Consider the following 19621-nt stretch of genomic DNA (forward strand, 5'->3'; position numbering starts at 1 on the left):
ATATAAAAACACAGATTCAATGGTCGTAATTTTTTCTTTTGCCCTGTTGCTGGATTTCTGAGTCAACAAATTTAGAGCATTAAACCCCTATATGCTTTTTTATTACCTTGTTTTATTATGTGACTGAAATATCACTCCAAACCAAATATCAAATGAACCAAAAGTATCAATTTAGCCCCGATTCAGACTTGATAATCCGAGTAACAGGTGAGTAATGAAACTGAGTGATGCATGCACACTTTCAGCCATGACATAGCGCACTCAAGAATGCATAAGAAACACTGAAATGAACCCAAGCAAACCTAGTTTACAAAACTAACAACAATCGTGGCAGAAGGCAACAAGAAGTCTGGGGTTAACGTGGATCAGACCGAGGGAGTCAGCGATGTAAACATTCCTGATCACGTGATCATCATCAACTTTTCTCTGCTTGTGTTCTATATGGTAGATGTTCAGCCTGGATACATTCATTAGGTATGAGGTTGCAAAAGTACACACATCCTTCACTTAAGTAGAAGTAAAGAAGTTTGGGCTCGGACATGTACTTAAGTTAAAAAGTAGCCAACACTACTATCTGTTTTAGTGTCACGCTGGTAACTGGATGTCATGTTATTAATATAAGAGCCTTGAATTAATACTTTCCAATTTTTTAATACTCTAATCAACATGGACACAAATTGATGCTTTACGCAAATGTATGTTTATTTTCAGTGAAACCAAACTCAACGAAGTGCATGGAGACAAAATATTCTTGTCAACGTTTTAAAGTAATTATGGTGTTTTAAAATTACAGAAATTATCAGGACACCAAACGGAACCTTTGCTATGTTTCCACACGGACGGTTAATAATGTGATACTAGAAAAACTGTACCTCATAACTTTAATACAAACTACATGATTAAAGTATATTTGTATTCGATTCGTTCCTAAAAGTAGACTTTTCAAGTCTTCTATACATATATTTATTACGTCTGTGAGGTAAGTATTCACTAAAATTCAGGTTTTTTTTTTTCTGTGAAGAGAGGAAACAGACAGCAGAGCGCGCCCCCGGTCTGTTCACTCTATTTTACAAAAGCACAGCATTTTGTTGTTATTATAAGTGTGTACAATAAAAATTAGACCCTTTACAAATTCCAATGATGTATTGCCCTTATCTGTACGATAAAAAAATTAATTCTTATTTTTAATAATTTAATCATTATTTTTATTAAAATTTGTCGGATTTTGGTGCTGTTTTGAAACTTACCGCATCAGTAAAACAAATGTTTACTAAATTTTGGTGTTTATTATGAATTTTTTTTTTATATTTGAGTAAAGAAGGGATGTCGTGAATAAACGTGTTGCCCTGAAGGTTTTAATTTCGCCACTTTTATATTTATTTATTTATATTTTTATATAAATCGTCAAACAGAAATGCGTGCTGCATTAATCGCGAGTTAATAAAATCATTTGCATTTGGACAGCCTTAATTAATATATTAATACAAAACAAATGAAAAAATGTTTACCTAATGAATGTATCCAGGCTGAACATCTACCATATAGAACACAAGCAGAGAAAAGATGATGATGATCACGTGATCAGGAATGTTTCTTTTCTCAGTCATGTTTATATCGCTGACTCCTTCTGTCTCATCCACGTTAACGCCTGACTTCTTGTTGCCTTCTGCCACGATTGTTGTTAGTTTTGTAAACTAGTCTACATCTGTGGTGTGTGAGAGCCAGAAAATGATGCACCGGTGGATTAAAAAAGCCACGCAATGACAGGAAATCAGTTGATGGGCTGAAAACCGCGCAATAAAAAAAAAAAAAAAAAAAAAGAATAGTGACATTTCACCAAATAGGTTAAAACTAAAGTAACAAGTCTGTTTTGTGAATGTAAGAATTAGAATATACAGATATTTGTGTAAAAATGAAATGAGTAAAAGTTGCCTGAAAAATAGTTAAGTACTGATACCAGAAAAATTGACTCAAGTACAGTAACTAAGTATTTGTACTTAGTTACTTCCCCCCCTCTGCTCTCCATAATGCCTTCAATTAAAGAAAGCAACATTTTTACTAAAGATGCATTGAAACACTATGAGGACAAAAGTTTGAGGACACACAACCATAAGATTCTCCTGTTGACGCATTTAGTCCCCCGTTATAATATCCTCCACTCGTCTGAGAAGTTCCACTAACTTTTGGAGTGTACTTGTGTAGATTTGTGCTCATTTAGCCTCAAAGGTCTGGGGTGCAGTCAGCGTCCTAATTTATCTCAAAGATCTTCAGTAGGGTTGAGGTTGAAGCTCTATAGCAGGCCATTCATGATCTTCCACTCCAACCCATGTACACCATATCTTCCTGTAGCTGGCTGTGTGAACAGGGGCACTGTCATGATGGAAACAGGTTTGAGCCTCCTAGTTCAAGTAAAGGGTAAATTAAATCCTCCTGCTTCCAAAGACATCCTAAACAATTGTGTGCCTTCGACTTTGTGGTAACAGTTTAGGAAGAACCACATATGGCTGTAAAAGTCAGGCGTCCCAATATTTTTCCCAATATACCGTATTTTTCGGACTGTAAGCCGCTACTTTTTTCCCACGTTTTGAACCCCGTGATTAAAACAATGAAGCGGCTAATTTATATTTACTTTTTTCCCGGTTTCACAAACTTCAAGCCAAAAAACTGAGCCCCATAACATTAGACCAATGAAATTTCTGAACGGAAACGAAAAAACGCACCTCACCTGTGTTCTGAGCTGCACAGCATCGGGAGAAAAAACTTCCACCGGTGGTGATTTTTAAACGCACGACAATGCCAAAAGAAAAACTCTCGAGAGAAATAGTTGTGAAAGGAAGGACGAATACAGTGAACAATGACTTTCTTGGTAGGCTACTGTTTAGATACAAGCCGTTGTAACGCGTTGAGTCTGGGTGAAGGGAGAGCTCACTAACTCCAGTTGCAACAGAAATCATATAAGCACAGACAGGTTTTCAAAACTCGTGCTTTTTTATTTTTCTTGGCAACAGCGTTACGGGTTAGTCAAAGAAACTTGGAAATGAGCATCAGAAAATAATAAGGACATATTCCTCGGTCTTGCACACATGCAGTAATAGTGGAAAAATGCAGCGGCAGCCTATTCCCACAATGCCGCTCTGCTCTTAAAGGAGCCACAACATATTTTACCCGTTACACCGTGTAACAGACACTGTCTTTTGTTAAACCCTGTGTAAAGTTCATTCGTTTCAGTGTAGACACCTTATAGACTGGTGCGGCTTATTTATGTTTACAATAAAAATCCTTGTCAGTGCGGCTTATATATGGGTGCGCTTAATAGTCCGGAAATTACGGTATTATATTTAGGTTTGTTTTATACTTGTCACATGTACATTATAGCACAGTGAAAGTCTTTTTTGCGTATCCTACTGATGTTATGAAGCTGGGGTCAGAGCACACCCGGACCACAGAGGGTTAAGGGCCTTGCTCAGGTGAGGGGTTTGACCCCCCAACCTGCCGATCAGTAACCCAGAACCTTAACCACTGAGCTACCACGGTCCATATAGTGTATCTAATTTCCTAACAAGGATTAACTGGGCCTCCTCATTCTTTTTCTTTATTTATTAACATCTCAGGGAAAAATTAATAAACGACTGTTTAGAGGTGCGGGAATGTGAGCGAGAACAGGAAATAATGTCTCGTGGAACATTCCGCTACATTAAATAAACGGTTAGACATCGCGACATGCCGTTCGTTAATCGGTTCAAAGTGTAATTGTTGGCTGCTGCTGTGGTATGTGAAGAACAACATAGTTCACTGTATGAAATGAAGGAACCGAACTGTGGGGATGTAAATAAAAAACGGTAAAAATCTTTCATTTGATCAATTTTAGCACCTCTCTTCACGGTCTAGTCAGCTTTATATTAAATTACAGGCTTAACGATAGATAAATCAGTACAATTCTAAAGTACGATATTTCCCAAGTGTAGTGTGTATGGAAGGGCTTTATTATTTCTGTGAAGGATTTTTTTTCCAGCCTGCTTTCCTTTCTCTGTACTTTCTCATCTGATGAAGTCGTTCTTGACAGGAAGAGAGGAAAGAGAGAACGGGAAAGAGAGAGAGATATATTGGGGGAGAGATAACAGAACACTCTCCGAACACACACACACACACACACACACACACACATATATATATATGGGCGGGCTAACTTTGTGAGAAATCCTGTCCATGTTTATTAGTAATAAAGCCATGACTCACCACACACACATAGATGGGAAAAAGTCAAAGAAGGAGAGACTGACTGTCTGTGTGTGTGAGAGAGAGAGTGTGTGTGTGTGGTAATAATTGAGCCAGGACCCTCCACAGAGCTGTGTAAAGAATGTGTGTCCTCTCCAGCTCTTACCTTGGAGGCCCGACGGCGCTCGCTGCAGTCTGGATGCTGACACTCCACACACTCCTCCACTCCTGCAGACTTCTCATCTGGAACAATACAGCAAGCGGCGTCATTAATTCGGACAGCATTAAATCAGAGGAGCACACACACACTAAGCACTAAGCACAAATACACACACATACTGGAATACATGCCATCAAACGCAATGTGGGGAAACACAGAGATTGCAATAAAATTTGATTATTGGATACAAAAAAAAAAAAGATGTAAAAGGATTAAATAAAGGCACAATAAAATAAGAGGTTGTAATAGAGAGGGAAGGATAAATAACAAATAAAAATACGAATAAAAAAAGGAACAAAGAGACCCGAACATGTTCCAGCATGAGAATGGTGAGATCTATGAAGGCATAGTTTATATGGGTTGGAGTGGAAGCTCTTGAGTGGTCTGCTATAGAGCTCTGACCTCAAGCCTATTGATTACCTTGAATATGAATTGGAACTCTGACTGCACCCTCACGTTCATGAGTAGCTTTTATTGTTTAAACAATACGTTTAAAGCTGTATTTATTAGAAAGAAAGAAAAAAATATATATATATATATATATATATATATATATATATATATATATTTTTTTTTTTTTTTTAAAACCCTTGTGGCTGAAAAGCACTTGGGGTTTATAATAGCTGGAAAAAAAAGGATTTGTGCTAAAAACTTCTGTCCATATAATGCAGATTCAGACCCCCGATAAGCAAATACACATCTACAACCGTATATTATAAAAGTAGCATGTAAATTAGCACTAAATATTTTGAAAGCATGTTCAGTATGAGCATCATGGCCTTTATGATTACAGCACCAGAACCAATTAAGTACAAGAATCCTAGTGAGATTACGTTCTGAAACTAAAGCATACATCTTGGGTAACTGAACTGAGAGGCAAGTCCAGAAGGAGGTTGAGCAACTGAAGCCAGACACTACTCAGGGTGTAGCCCATTTCAGTCTACCCCCAGCTTATATTTTATTTAGATTGAATAAGGCTAATACCACCATGCTTCACCATGGCTTCAAAGGTCAAATGAAACTACAAAAAAAATTAAGAATTTGAATCGCTTAATTGATTGAATGATAATTACTTTTAAACGTTTGGCACATGCCCCATCCGTGTTTATTTTAAGAATTGATGTATTCCTACAATTTCATGGTTTCAAATCAGAGCCACTTTAAAATGGACCATTTTCAAACAAATGTAATCAGAAATGACATTCATACTACTGTTATATAAATTACGGATTCGCATCGGAGTATTGGCAAAAAATTGTTGTGATACGTCGATTTAAAAAAAAAAAAAAAGTGTTATTTATATAATAATGATTAGTAAAAGCTATACTTTTATTGCTTAAAAAGTGACCAATAACTTGTGACCTATATTTAATATGTAGATTAATTTCTCCTCGCTAAACCGTTTCTCGAGCGCGTTCTCCCAGCACCACTGCTGCTACGTGAATATGACGCATCGTAACACTACGGGGAACATGGCGTGTCCTGGGATTAAAACATGGCAGAGGTAGGGCTGCATCTTCATGGAGACTACAAAGGCCTGTTTGTGAAAGGGCCATGAGTTACAATTCAAAAGGCACTTAGGTAAATTTATGATTTGCTGTTTGTACCAATAAAATAATACTCTGTACCATATTGAATTGTATCATATTGCATCGTCCTGTGTGTGAATTATATCGCATCGTATCAGAAGATGTTTGTATGTATCTTTAATGTATCGTATTGTGGCTATGCATCAAGATGTGAATTACATCTGCCCCAGTTATGGAGATACACATCCCTAATTATCAATGTCTGTTTCCTGACAAGTGGGAATAAGAAAAATAAATACACACCTCCCATTGTTTAACACAAAACTGAAGTTATAGATTCATTGCATACATCTATTCCCATCCACAGTTGTGTGGGATTGGATTTACATTTTCCATTGCATCTTTGTGGGCTTCCTCAAAGTTTTCCAGTTTCTTCCAGCACCCGGAAATTCTACCTTGGGAGGACTGGCTAAAATTGCCATGAGGCGTGAAAGAGTCCGAAAATTATAACACAGGAAGATGCTCGACAGCATCGTACAACAGCAGCCAGATAAAGCCCACAAAGCCTTTTTCAGAAGCTGGTAAAGTTGATGATTTGAAACTGTATTTGACACGATGAACAACGGCTGTACAAATGACCAAACAGAAGATGGAGGGTCAGTAAAGGCCAATGTGCAGCAAGACAGTTGAGTCAGGAAACCGGTCCGGGAAAGAGACTTCTTAGATAAGCAGTAATTTTAGTTTTAGCGTGAGTCAGTGGCTGGTAATGACTAGGTGTGAAGAGTAGCAACAGTCCAAGTCAGCAATTTCCATCTCTGCTACTCTCTCGCTCTCCCTCTCAGACAGGAATTCCTGACTTCAGCGCTGCTGATTAAGCCCAAAGTAAACAAATAAAACTGCGCTTAGAGCTCCTGTAGCCACACACACACATGTGATGGCAATGAGGTAGAACATTGAAAGTCCTTTTTACTTTTTATAAAGTAGTCACACCCAAATAAAAATGATAAACCAAATCTACTAAATCAACTAAAAGCATCTCAAAGACTTTCTATTGGCCACATCAGCAAACAGTGTTAATAGTATATACTTTAAATCAGTCCTGGCCCTGAACTATAACCTCAGTTAACTAAGGACGGCTCGATACCATAATTTTGGCTTCGGTACGATATCAGAATGTAATACCGCGATATCGATACCAAATCTATACCATAAGTGACAAATAACTAATGTTTTCATTTTATTTAAAAAAATAATAATAAAAATTGATTCATATCTTAATGCCTTTGTATCAAACTGTAACAAAAAAAATATATAAAACCGAAGTAACACAATAAAAATATATTCAAATGTTCTAATCTTTTCAGTGCACACACAATGTCTCAAAATGTAACAAAACACCTACCAGGATCATACGTTACATTTTCAATTTGAAGAAAAAAAACAAAAAAATGCAGCTGAAGTAACAACAATGCATGTGCATTTCTTTTAACGGTTTCGCAGCAATTTGAAAAGCATTTTTGCCTACAGGTGAATTTCAGAACAGTGGAGTATGAAATGCCAAATTCAACTAAATTATGATATCGTACCGTGTGATATATAATATATACCGGTGGTTTTCCAGGACCGGTATACCGCAGATCACTATAGTTGACGCAGCATAATAAGCCTAGTCCCCACGATGAGACCTAAGTAAAATAAAATACATTTTGAGGTACCAGTCATGCCACAAATCCTCTCAGAAGTCGCCATGAAGTTTCTAGCTCCCTTTAGTGTAACAAGTGCAGCACGGGTTGCTATTTATATTTTTGGATGCGGTTTTCAAAAAGTACTACCCATGCCACCACAATATTTCCTATTTAAAACTTTATATAAAAGACTATCAAATTAACCAAAGCTATAAAAATGTTGACCACGCTGATGGAGTAACTTCTGGCACCAACTAGTCTAGTAATTTTAGATATCTGACCTTACTGTGAAGATAACTTTATTTGAGATCAATTACAATATCTGATTAGATCTGATGCTGCTTGTAATGATATTCTCAAATATACCAAACTATTCAAGCAAAAATCTTGGCTAGACACATGGAAAGTCCAAATGGCACAAAATGCAACAAAATCTAACTCATTTTTAACGTCAACCAAATCAAAAACACAAAACTGCAACAGGTATTTGAAGATTTTCCAGATAGATAAAGAAAAGAAAAAAAAACCTGCATTTCCTTTGCTCAAAGGATTCCTGGTATTTAATATGATCTAATGCCAGAAGCTTGAGTGTGTGTTCCACAATCGTTTCTCTGTTGATTTGCAAGCGCGTGCTGTTTTTGTTAGCTGAACCGCCAGCCACAGAACGGCCACAAAGCTGCAATCCCTTACCATGGGCATATTTTATAGGGAACGTTTCATAGGGATCAAAACATGCTTAGATGCTTTGAATGGCTAAAAGGCTACAGGTTTCTGACTACAGCAAAAGCTCCTTTTCTAAAATTGCTTAATGAAGATCAGGACCTGCGAGGTAGCATCTGATACCTGGAACGTCAACTATAGTTAACTGAAGTGATAGTTTCTCAAAACAGCTCTCTTCCTACTCCATCTTCCTCACTGTGCGGGAGGGCAGTACAATCAAGTGCCCCGTTCATGGCAAAATTCTAACAGCAGCAAACTTTTGAAACTTTTGGCTCTTTCGAACATAAACTGAAATAGTCCACACTGCCACAATCCAAAATCTAGTAGAAGGCCTTCTCAAAAAAAAAGGAAAGGCTGTCACATTGGCAAATAGAGAACAACTCAATGCCCATAGTTCTAGAATAAGATGTGCAACACTAGGATTATCCACGTACACTTTGTCTGTGTAGTATATTATTTCCATTGTGCTTAAAACTGTTTGGTTTTTCCATGATGACACATGAATTGTTAATTTCGGCAACTCTGCATTTATACCTCATGAATCCACAAAAATTGTCCTAAACCAATTTCTGAGAGCCTGGAGATAAAAAAAAAAACAAAAACAAAAAAAAACATCCCAGCAACCATTATGAATGGGTACCAATAATTTTTCCGAAGGCCTTGGTAATGCTGCAATTTCCTTTAGAAAATAATTGTGTAATGCCTGATTATTTATAATACTTTCTGATTTGGGGTACAAGCCACCACCATCATTATTACCATCGCAATCAAGGAAAGCATTTGAAATTCCTAAAAAAAAAATAAAAATACAAAAAGCCACATTTTAGTTATGGGAGAATGGAGAGTCTTTCTCCAATCTGTTTTGATCGCTTTTTTCCTTTTACATGTGGTACTGTATGTGATTGAGGCGGCCTCCACCTCTCTTGTCTACTGCTGAGAAAAGATCCACAAAGACAGAAGCATTTGATTCCTTCCCCACTCTGAATCCTGTCTCCTGTTCCAGCTGCCTGTGAGCTGAAAACTATACACAGTGAAGACTGAGGGCAGGTTATGTGGGAAGGCTTCTCCTACAAGACAGACAGCACGGAACAAAGGGTTTCCTTCAGCTGACCAGGACAAAAGCTAAGGCAATAATTCATTTCACTGTTAGATCACCGGCTGGACAAGTGCATAGTGTGAACAAGATCACATGACTGAACGCTGTTTTGGGTGACCTTTGAACAATTTTGTCACTTCAAAAAAAAAAAACCTATATTCCAAATAGAGCTACCGGAGATGGAGCAAGACACCATTTGTTTTTGGGGTTTTTTTTATATGCAGAGATTGTAACCTGGATGGGTTATTATTCATAAAAATAAAAAAGCGTTTGTTTGAAAGCTTGATAAAAGCTGTCAAAAGTGCTACAAAGTTCATTTCAGGGAAATGAAGAAAAATTCAAATGAGGTGCTCCCCATGCACTGTCAGCGAAAAGACGTGGTCTTGCATACTGTCTCTTTGTTTTGTTTCATAAAAAAAAAAATTAAAAAAAGATCCCAGCTGCAGCCGCCTGCAGTGGCACTGAGGCTTAAGTGAAGCCTTGCTTGATGTTAGCGCAGTCTGCAGAATGATTCACACCATTACGTTTTTCCTAAACACAGATGCGCCCGCGGAAGTGGGAAACAAAAAGAAAATCTATAAACAAAGACAGCAGAAACCCTCTCATCTCCAGGTCTCAAGCCTCAGACCTTTGGTAAAGCATAATGAAAGCGCATGAGCCAGCCAGACGCTTCGGTTGCTTAAAAGGTTTCCACAGGGAACTCTGGATAAACTCTAGCGCCATGTGTACCGATCTAATGTAACGATCAAAAGCAGGATTTCAATAGAGAACTTACTGAAAATATATGAATAATTACATTCGTTCATTTGGTGACATTTGACAAAAGGGTTTAACGTCTTAAGGATTTAGCCACACCCTCGAGCAGTGGATCGTCTTATTTCCGGGACAAATTATTTGCGATTTGTGCTCAGTGACAAAGCCAGAGCCTGGCTGAGCAAAGACATGCTGGGAGAAAACAAGCCATAAAATAACAGTGTTCCACAATACAGCCACTGCTCAAATGGAGAATTTGTAAGTGCTCGGTTTAAAAACAACTAATAAAAGCATCTGCCAACCATCTTAATTTAATAATGAAAAAATGAACCAAGCAGAAAATATTCCCTCGTTGCTACCACCAGTTTCAATTCAAACTAGTAAAGTCTTCGTAACTACCCTGATTTCTGAGACAGCAACTAACACTTTTTTTTTTCCCTTGCTGCTGAATCCTGAAATGCGAAACGCTCCAAAACTAGTTTTAAGTAGAGCAATGAGAGAAGAGGAAAATAAAAAAGCAAACAAAAGTTTGAGAGAAAATCAAATCCATCTGCTATAATGCGCAGCAGATCCCTGAATCCAGGATATCGTCTATCCATTTTTATGTGGGAGGGAACATTTTGGACAAACTAAATAAATTGTTGTGAAGGACAGCAAAAAATAAAAACAAATATACACCGATCAGGCACAACATTGACATTATAACATTTACATATTTAGATTACTGCTTTTGACAGACGCCCTTATCCAGAGCGACTTACAACTGAGCAGGGGAGGGTTAAGGGCCTCGATCAAGGGCCCATCAGTGGCAGCTTGGTGGTGGTGGGATTTGAACTTGAGACCATCCGATCCATAGTCCAATGCCGTAACCACTGAGCCACCACCTCCCTGCCTTAACATTATGACAGGTGAAGTGAACACCACTATTTTTCTTTTCATCATGGCACCCGTTAGTGGGTGTGATATATTTGGCAGCAAGTGAACTTTTTTCCTCAAAGTTGATGTGTTAGAAGAGGGAAAAATGGGCAAGCGTAAGAATTTGAGTAAATTTGACGAGGGTCAAATTGTGATGGCCAGACTGGGTCAGAGCATTTCCAAAACTGTGTCTTGTGGAGTGTTTCCTGGTCTGTAGTGGTCAGTATCTATCAAAGGTGTTCCATTGAAGGAACAGTGGTGATCCGGTGACAGTGTCATTGATGCACGTGGGAAGCAAAGGCTGGTCCGTGTGGTCCGATCCAACAGACGAGCTCCAGTAGCTCAAATTGCTGATAGTTAGTTCTGTTAATGCTCCATAGGTGAGGACTGTTTTGGCAGCAAAAGGGGGACCAACACAATAGGCAGGTGGTCATAATGTAATGCCTGATCAGTGTAAATAAAATAACATCATAATGTTGTTCTTGTCTTGTTCCTCACTGCCCACAACTCTGCCGCTAAAATTTCCTCTAATTTCTTTGCTTTTTTTTTGGGCTATTTGTTTCTGTACTATATAATAATGCCACAAAGCCACATAAACAGCTATAATACTCATTTTATGAGAATATGGGTTTGATCACAAGTGATGAAAGTAATGTAGTGTGAAGGCGCCCAAGCAAGACTGGCTAAATCAGATTAGATAGCTGCAAACAAATAAAACCCTGCATAATGCATGAGTGTTTGAAAATACGTCACTTTGATTTGACACAATCCTACAAAATGGCAACACGGGTTTCATCACTTAAGAATAAACCAGTGTTTGTCAAAAAAGCGAAGAAAATTAATTTTTGTAAACAGTACACAGCATATGCTCACCATATTTGTTTTTAAGAAGAAGAGAATTTCACCTTACCATAAAGATCATGAATGACATCTAGGGAGGAGGACCAGGAATAACGTTCTGCCCCCAATATAGAAGATGGAAGTGTCTCTAACTCATAGGCCCCCCGCTTCTTCCAGTAAAGGAACATGGCACAAAGTGAGGCTTCTTAGAGATCAAAAAGAATCACTCTCTTTTACCGTAGCTAATATTTCAACCACTAAACTGTTAGAAAAGTTATATTGTGGACTGGATTTTGCTCCAAGTCCCTGCAATTGAGGTCATGATTCATCCAAGTGCACAATACAGCCAAGCTCTCTAAGAACAATCAATAGCAAATCATTCTCTCGAAATCAGAAACGGGGACCTTTTCTGTCCAAGATTAGTCCAAGATCCAAGGCATGCCGGTATGAATACTTTTCCCTACTTATCCCGAAAGAGTCTTGAATCCGTTTGACAGGAACCTGAGTAAATATCTGACTATGTTTTTATGAAGAAAGTATAAACCCTTCCGCCATCTGGATTTAATTACAAACTAAAGACAAGCAAAGTTCACACAGATATGCCCGGTCAACAACTCCTGCCAGGAGGAAGAATTCCTAAGATATCCTTTCACTATCAAAAAAATGGTGCTTCGCCTTTGACAACTCATCTTGAAGCTATGGCCCAGTTGCTAAAACTTAGCACTGGCCAAAGTAAGATCTGCTCTGTGTCCCATGGCAGAGGGGGCCGGCTAACAGAAGGCATTCGACCTACACGTCCAGACAAATGTTGCATTCACAACAGGATGAAATGAACGCTGGGACAGTTGGAGCCAATAGCTTTCACTATAGGTGACACAAAGATCTCTTGTAGCCCACCTCCTACACAGACAGTGAACTTTCCTCATAATTTGCACAAACTTGAAAAGCCTCACATTCTTGAGCATTCATTGCACTCTGGCACCCTCTGCTTGGTGATTGATTTATGCCTTATGAATGCAGTGTGACCACGCTAATGTTTTCAGCTATTTCTGTGGAGGGACAAGGCAGGCTCAGGTCCAGCAGACTGAGACGATAAAGTGAACTGGCTGGCCTGCAAAGAAAATAATTTTGGAAAGGAAAAAAAAAAGAAAAAAGAAGGAAAAAAAAAAAGTATGTTGCCATAATCAAGATGACATCAGGACACGAGTATAAAAAAAAAAATAAAAATAAAAATAAAAATAAAATAAAATAAAAGTTTCTGAATTTGCATTGAAAAGCTGTAGCACACCAAATCTCACACCAAGTCACCTCTTGGATGAAGTCTCCCCACTGAGGTTGATTTATTGTTATCTGCCAGCTGGAATGGGGAAAGAATCACAAGGAGAACACACTGTGCTAGTTTAGAAAGGCAGGGACAATGTCATACAGCAAGTCAGATGTCCAATTTTGGGATAAGAAATTAAAGGGTAGGACGGCAGCCGGATGGCCATTTGGAGCTCTGCTCCGCAGACATGTGGTAGTAATCTGAAACAGCTTTGAAAGTACAGCCTTGTCATGGCGCTCCTGAACTCAGCCTTTGTATTAACTCCTGCTGAAAGGGAAAGTTCACGATTTGTACTTAGCATTACTGAAATAAATTTCAGTACCACTCTTTTTTTTTTTAATGTCTGAAGCTGGCTAGATCTTAGAATTGATCCAAATCATAAAACTTTTCCTTTGTAGTCAGTTGCTTTTAGCATAATAAGCATAGTTTAAAAATATTTCATGCTGTTTCTTTGGGGTTTTTTTGGACCTTCTTAAAATATATTCCCAAGTTTCAAAAATTCATACTTTTCTTGATGTTATGTTGGTAATGAACCAACAAGTTGAGACATTAGATCCAGTAGAATAAGTCTTCTTCATAGTTCAAGTTCATATAGAGCGAAACTTGTATTAAATCTGACCAGAAAGGCACTCAGAGAAATAACAGTGGCTAAAGAAATTCAACATTTGGTCTGCAGATTGAATGGTTGTCTAGTCCAAATGCTCAAAAGGGCACAAGGGCTTGATTCACAAGGTTACATGATCTTGGAAGAAAACCTGGATTCTGCTTAAAAAACAAGTAACATCAAATCAATAGCAAATCAATCCATGTACCCAAACACAGGCAATCTGGTTAGGGATGCCAAATATTGTTGTTTAGCACAGATTTGCTCAGGAGGTTCTGACAACCAGTGTAATCAGCAGTGAAAGTCAAGAGATTAGTGACTAATATCTTGAAAAAGGTCAACAAGTAAGCCTTTGTGATGTGGTTGCTGGATAAAAATAAAAAAGGGTGGTAAAATCAGCAGTAGAGGAGGAAGTGGATAAAACAGATGGTGAAGCCAGTCAGCGCCAGAGCACCCAAATTTCACTCGAACCTCAACCTGGTCAACCATTGAGGTTTCGACCCAATTGACCTGGATGTTCTATTGTAGTGTGTGGAAGTGTGACTATTTCATTCTCTAGCAGAGGAGTATCTTCACATGAACTGCTTGATTTCGAGTCCTTCCACAACATGAGTGGGTTATTAAATATGTTCCTCTTTTGCAGAATTACTTGCATGGTTTGGGTTCCAAAAGTTCTTAAAGATGCCACTAAATTTCCAAATGACAAAAATTATGCATCTCATTTTTACCGCTGTACATTTTCAACAGGTGCACAGAACCTGCTTCATTGCCAATCCATCACATTCAACTCAATTTAGCATTTACATTCATTTAAAAGTCTGGTTCCTCTCATGCCATCTCAAGGAGTTTTTCCTGGTTTGCTTAAAATTTTTTTACAACTGTTTTATCTCTGTGAAGCTGCTCTGAGACAGTGTCTACTGTTTAAAGCACTATACAAATAAAAATGAATTGAGTATGAATTTCTTCACCTTGGTTTATAAAATCCAATTATTGGTAAAAAAAAAAATTACAAGGTTCGTGTTGACACGTCTTCCTTCTTCTTATATTAGAAAGCTCATCTTTAGAAGACATGCTTATTAAAGGAGGCATGCCATGCACCAAAACAGTCATAAAGTTGGGTGTGGGACCTCGCCTGGGCTAAAGAAAGGCTAGAACAGCAGTTTAAAGACAGGTGTTGGGACGCAACCTCGGAGTAAAAACACCTTTCGACATCTACCTCAAGACGGCAATTGGTGAGGGTGTGGGCTATTTCACCAGAGAAACAGGACATAACTTATGCACATATGAGGTGTTTCCTTACCAACAGTTTGATGCAACAAGGCACAAAAAGCAAGTTCCACATAAGTGACTAGAGGTCTACTTCAATTAAGCTATAAAATCTTTTTCCATTGGCAGCACAAAACATGCTCATGAATGAAATCAGTGGAAACTGCTTTACTCTGGCCCCTGCCAAAGGTTCCAAATCGCTTTCCCGGTTCAGATGTATGATTGCGGCTCCATAATAGTCTATATATTAGTACAGATTACCGACTCAAGAAACTCAAACACCCCCCCCACCCCCAGGCAATGCATTATCTATTACAGAAAGACATCACTGCATTCAAGCAGGCTGCTAATCTCCGTCGTTTAATAAGACTAATCTTTAACCCAAGACCAAAAGAGCTGGGGATGAAAGAACTCTAGAGTATGTGAAATGCATGATGATGGAAGGAGATGATAAGAAAGCAGGAAAGAGGAAAAGAGGAATCCTCTAAACCGTACGCGTGTATTAATAGTCATGACTTCATCCCTTTTTGTTTTGGTTTTTTCATGCTGAGTTTATGTCCATATGTGGTTTAGGCTTTAGGAGACATAAATGGTAAAGCCATTTAAACACATCTCAGCTACCCCTCAAGATTTAACGTAAATGTTAATAAATTCTATCCGGAACATGTAAGAGAAGGCGTTCCCAGTCCCGCCTTGTCATACTGTAAAATCCAGCTGTCACGTTGGAAAAAACCGACACAACTACTTTTCGAGCGAATGAGCTCCTCGTCGAGGTATTACAGCATTACAAGGACACGGCCTGCTTTCTATCAGACTGTCTGGATGATGCTTGGAACAAAAATAAGCTTATACCAACACGCACTTGTGAAGCATAATGGGTCACATGACTCTCGACAGGAAAATGCGGGTCTACTCTGCTCCACATGCTGAAGGGTTAATTTATACGGGTAGCTAATAACAGTTTTTTCTCAGTTGCTTCGGAGCGTTTCTCAAATCGTTCTTAATCTTTGCAAAGCAGTAAGAGTATTTCTCGAAACAATTAGGACAAATGGCAACACGCAATGGATTACTTGGCAAAGCCTGTACTCAATGAGTCGATGGACATACCATTACCGTTACAATGACGAGTCATTTTGTAATTTTTCTGAATTTCTTTTGAATCGCATATACGAATTTCAACAGCACCAATTTACACATTACTGTATGTGGGGATATTGATTGCAAGAGACCAGACAGGATTCACACTTGTCTGTACTAGCATTCTTTTCCAGCCATTTTCAGAAATCGGAATTCTGGGCCTGTATACGCTCGCCAATTGAAGGTTCACGAGATTCACCATTGACCTGTTTTAAGAACTAATTGACCATTGCTTGATCATGATGCCATCCATTTCAAGACATATTTACAAACAAAAGAAAAGTTTATTAGAAATTTAAAGAAGATGAGCCTGACAGATGCTGACAACTGGTTTAACCATTTTTGCATTCAATGATTTATGCCATGAACTGATGCCTAAATGTTTTGGGGGTTACGACGATTCAGGTGGGAACCAGTATCATATATTGTGATCAGCAAGACGAACAATTGATAATGTGAAAACAGCAAACAATTGTACACCATCAGTTAAAAAAGAATGGACCAAGTGCGTTCGCAATTTGTTCTAAGAAACAGGAAAATGCTTTTATGATGTGCACAAGAGACTACATGATGTGCAAATTGAACAAGTAGTCTCGAGAATTTCATTTCCGATCTGAGAAACGCTCCAAAGCAACTGGGAAAAACTATAATTCCCAGTGACATAATGGAGAATATAATTACATTTTATGTAAAAGGATTTAAACAGGGTTCATACAGTTATTCAACTGATCAAGAGCAGAAATGTGAACGACGCAAAAAAAAAAGTACGAAAAAACCCCCAGACATGAGCAGATAAGATTAATATGTATAACTTTTACATTTTTGCTTTAAAGTGAAACGACTGTAGAAAGTATGCCAGAACACCACACACACACAAACACCCCAGTGACTCCACAAGAAAGCCTAAAACTTCAAGGAGGATTAATTGACCTGTGGTGGGTTAAAGCCAAGCTTTAGTGCTCCAAGCTTTACCAGCCCACGCTCCTGCTTTAATTACTGCACAGCTAAATATAACCTGCTCCAGTACTGCACATCGCCACACTAATCTTCTCACAGGTGCGACTTTGAGCTACAGCTGTCTACAGCATGTCTGCTTACCTGCTTACTTCACCTCCCTTAAGCAAAGTAAATGACCTACTTTTTCCTTTGTGTCTAAAGTCTCCATAAATCAAGAAAGCAACCTTTTTCACAAATGTTTATATTTAGTTTACAGTATATAGACCGTTTTCTAATTTGTTTTTATTTTGTAAGAAGAAAAAGGGATCGAAAGCAATCGTCAGTACCAAACATGCCCCAACACATTACACACACATGTGCAACACTGATCCAAATCCAAAATCCATACTGGAAATCGGCACGTGAAAGTCCACGAAAAACTGCATAAATGAAGACTTTTGAGACAGCACCTGTATACATGAACGCTGACAAAGGAAAATAATAAAACAGTTGGAAATACATGTTAATTATAAATGACGATATTACCCACCATGGCTGGGGAGGGAAAAAAAACAAGCATTAACAAAATTGAATCTGGCATAAAAACGTGAGAAATTGATTTGTGATGGTAGAACTGATATTATAGGAATTTATAGGTGTAATTACGCTTTAGGAGTTCCCTAAGGTTCTAGAGTCCTTGATTTCCAAAAGGGGTTCCTCCGTATCCTGAAAAGCTTTTGCACTGAAGCAAAAGGATGACGAATCAAAAAAAAAAATATGCGTTGTCCAAAAAATGTATTTATTTATTCCAGTATTTTTAGGCTGTTTATTAAACTTGAAAGTTCTCCAGGAAGGATGTGCTCATTGCTCCGGTGGATTTGGTGTTATTTTTACATTTTAAAAAAACATAAAAACCTGTCAGATTGTATTGTATTATAAAGTTTATTATTCAGAATTGATATTTTTATATAGAATGGGTTCCTCATTGGTGTTTAGAGTTTTGAGAGCTTTCTATAATGGTTCTACTGGAAACTTTTCCAATGAGAGAAGGCTTTCTGTGTGTGGAAAAACAACCAGAGCAGCGCTAGAGTTTGTTTTTCCAATTCAGCAAATGTTTATTTTTTGGTACGTTTAAGGATTTTAACAACAACAACAACAACAACAACAACAAGGAAAAGCTGGTAAAGTTTTGGAATTATCGTAGAAATGATACAAAGGTGTAAAGAAACACTTACTGAGCCGCAGCCGGATTCCAAGCCAACTTTTCGGAGGGGATTTGTGATGGAGTGCTGTGCTCATAGTCCACTTACTGGGAACCATATTCGGCTGCTTTGTCGAATTTATTCTAGGAATTCCTTTACACAAGCAACTGATTGAAGGGGAAGGGAAAAAAAGTCAATTCAGGTCATAATATTTAGGAAAAGAAATCGTAAATAAACCACAACCTGCCTTCATCTCGAATTAAAATCCTGCAGTCGTATTTGTTGATGCTAAATACATATCTGCAATATAGACCTGAACCCCTGCAAGCTCAAACACGGGTCAGAAATAGTATTGTTATTATTACAATATATATATAACAATATACTTCCTTATATTTTAGACATTCGCTTTGTCCAAACGATTTTTTTCCACTTCACGGTGTTGCTACTTGTGTAGCCTCCAGCCACATTTTACATTGTATCCCTCTGACTCTTCATATCCCTCCATTGCTTTTCGTGCATATAGAATGTCCATTCGTATATATATTAAAAAATAGCCTAAATATACTTTTCAACACCGAGAAGTGTGTATTATATAGTCCAAATTCATACTACTAACCTGTTGCGTTGATTGCAAGTGGACTAGTGTTTCCATACCGAGCAGCTCCTCCTGCACTACATTCAAATGTCCTTCATTGTGTCTTTTGTTCGCCAATTTCTTTCCATTTTTTCCATCTAAAAATAAGGGTGGTTTTTATTTGAGTTCTTTCTTTATTTTTCTTTAACTATCAGCGTCCTGTAGCTTGCTTCGGGTTGTGTTGAATCCTCCCCCATTCACACTCTTTCATTCATTCATCATCAGCTTTACTGGAACTCTTACTCCTCCTCGCTCCAGGGATGTAGTTCCGAGTTTGACCGCTATCATCGCCAAAGATCAATTATTTCCCCTCTGTTTAACCCGTTTAGTAGGGATGCAACGATTCACCGATTCGCATCGGTGCAACTGCATAAAAGTTAATGATGTGATACATTATATGTTGATACAAGTTAGTATTTGTATCGCAATGCATCTTTTTAAACATATTTCATTTTTCCACATGGACGGTTAATGAGGTGATACCGGAGAAACTGTACGTCTTCTAACTTTCATACTGATTTGCTTATTTTGATTACGGTTTT

General features: G+C 38.1%; 1 protein-coding gene across 3 annotated transcripts in view; it reads right to left on the bottom strand.

Moving 5' to 3' along the window:
• The window catches only part of plekhg5b (pleckstrin homology domain containing, family G (with RhoGef domain) member 5b), a 63009-nt gene extending 43732 nt beyond the window's left edge, over positions 1–19277 (bottom strand). For 2 of the 3 annotated variants that reach the window (XM_046869434.1, XM_046869439.1), the window contains exons 1-3: positions 19062–19277; positions 18476–18609; positions 4382–4458 (exon numbers count right to left, since the gene is read on the bottom strand). In XM_046869434.1, the coding sequence (XP_046725390.1) occupies positions 4382–4458; positions 18476–18560 (162 nt within the window). In that variant the 5' untranslated portion in view covers positions 18561–18609; positions 19062–19277. The remainder of the gene's footprint in view (positions 1–4381; positions 4459–18475; positions 18610–19061) is intronic. The other variant, XM_046869435.1, reaches the window with a different exon arrangement.
• Positions 19278–19621: the final 344 nt, after the last annotated feature.

This window comes from Silurus meridionalis, chromosome 16 (genome assembly GCF_014805685.1).
Source record: "Silurus meridionalis isolate SWU-2019-XX chromosome 16, ASM1480568v1, whole genome shotgun sequence".
Classification (NCBI taxonomy): Eukaryota; Metazoa; Chordata; class Actinopteri; order Siluriformes; family Siluridae; genus Silurus; species Silurus meridionalis.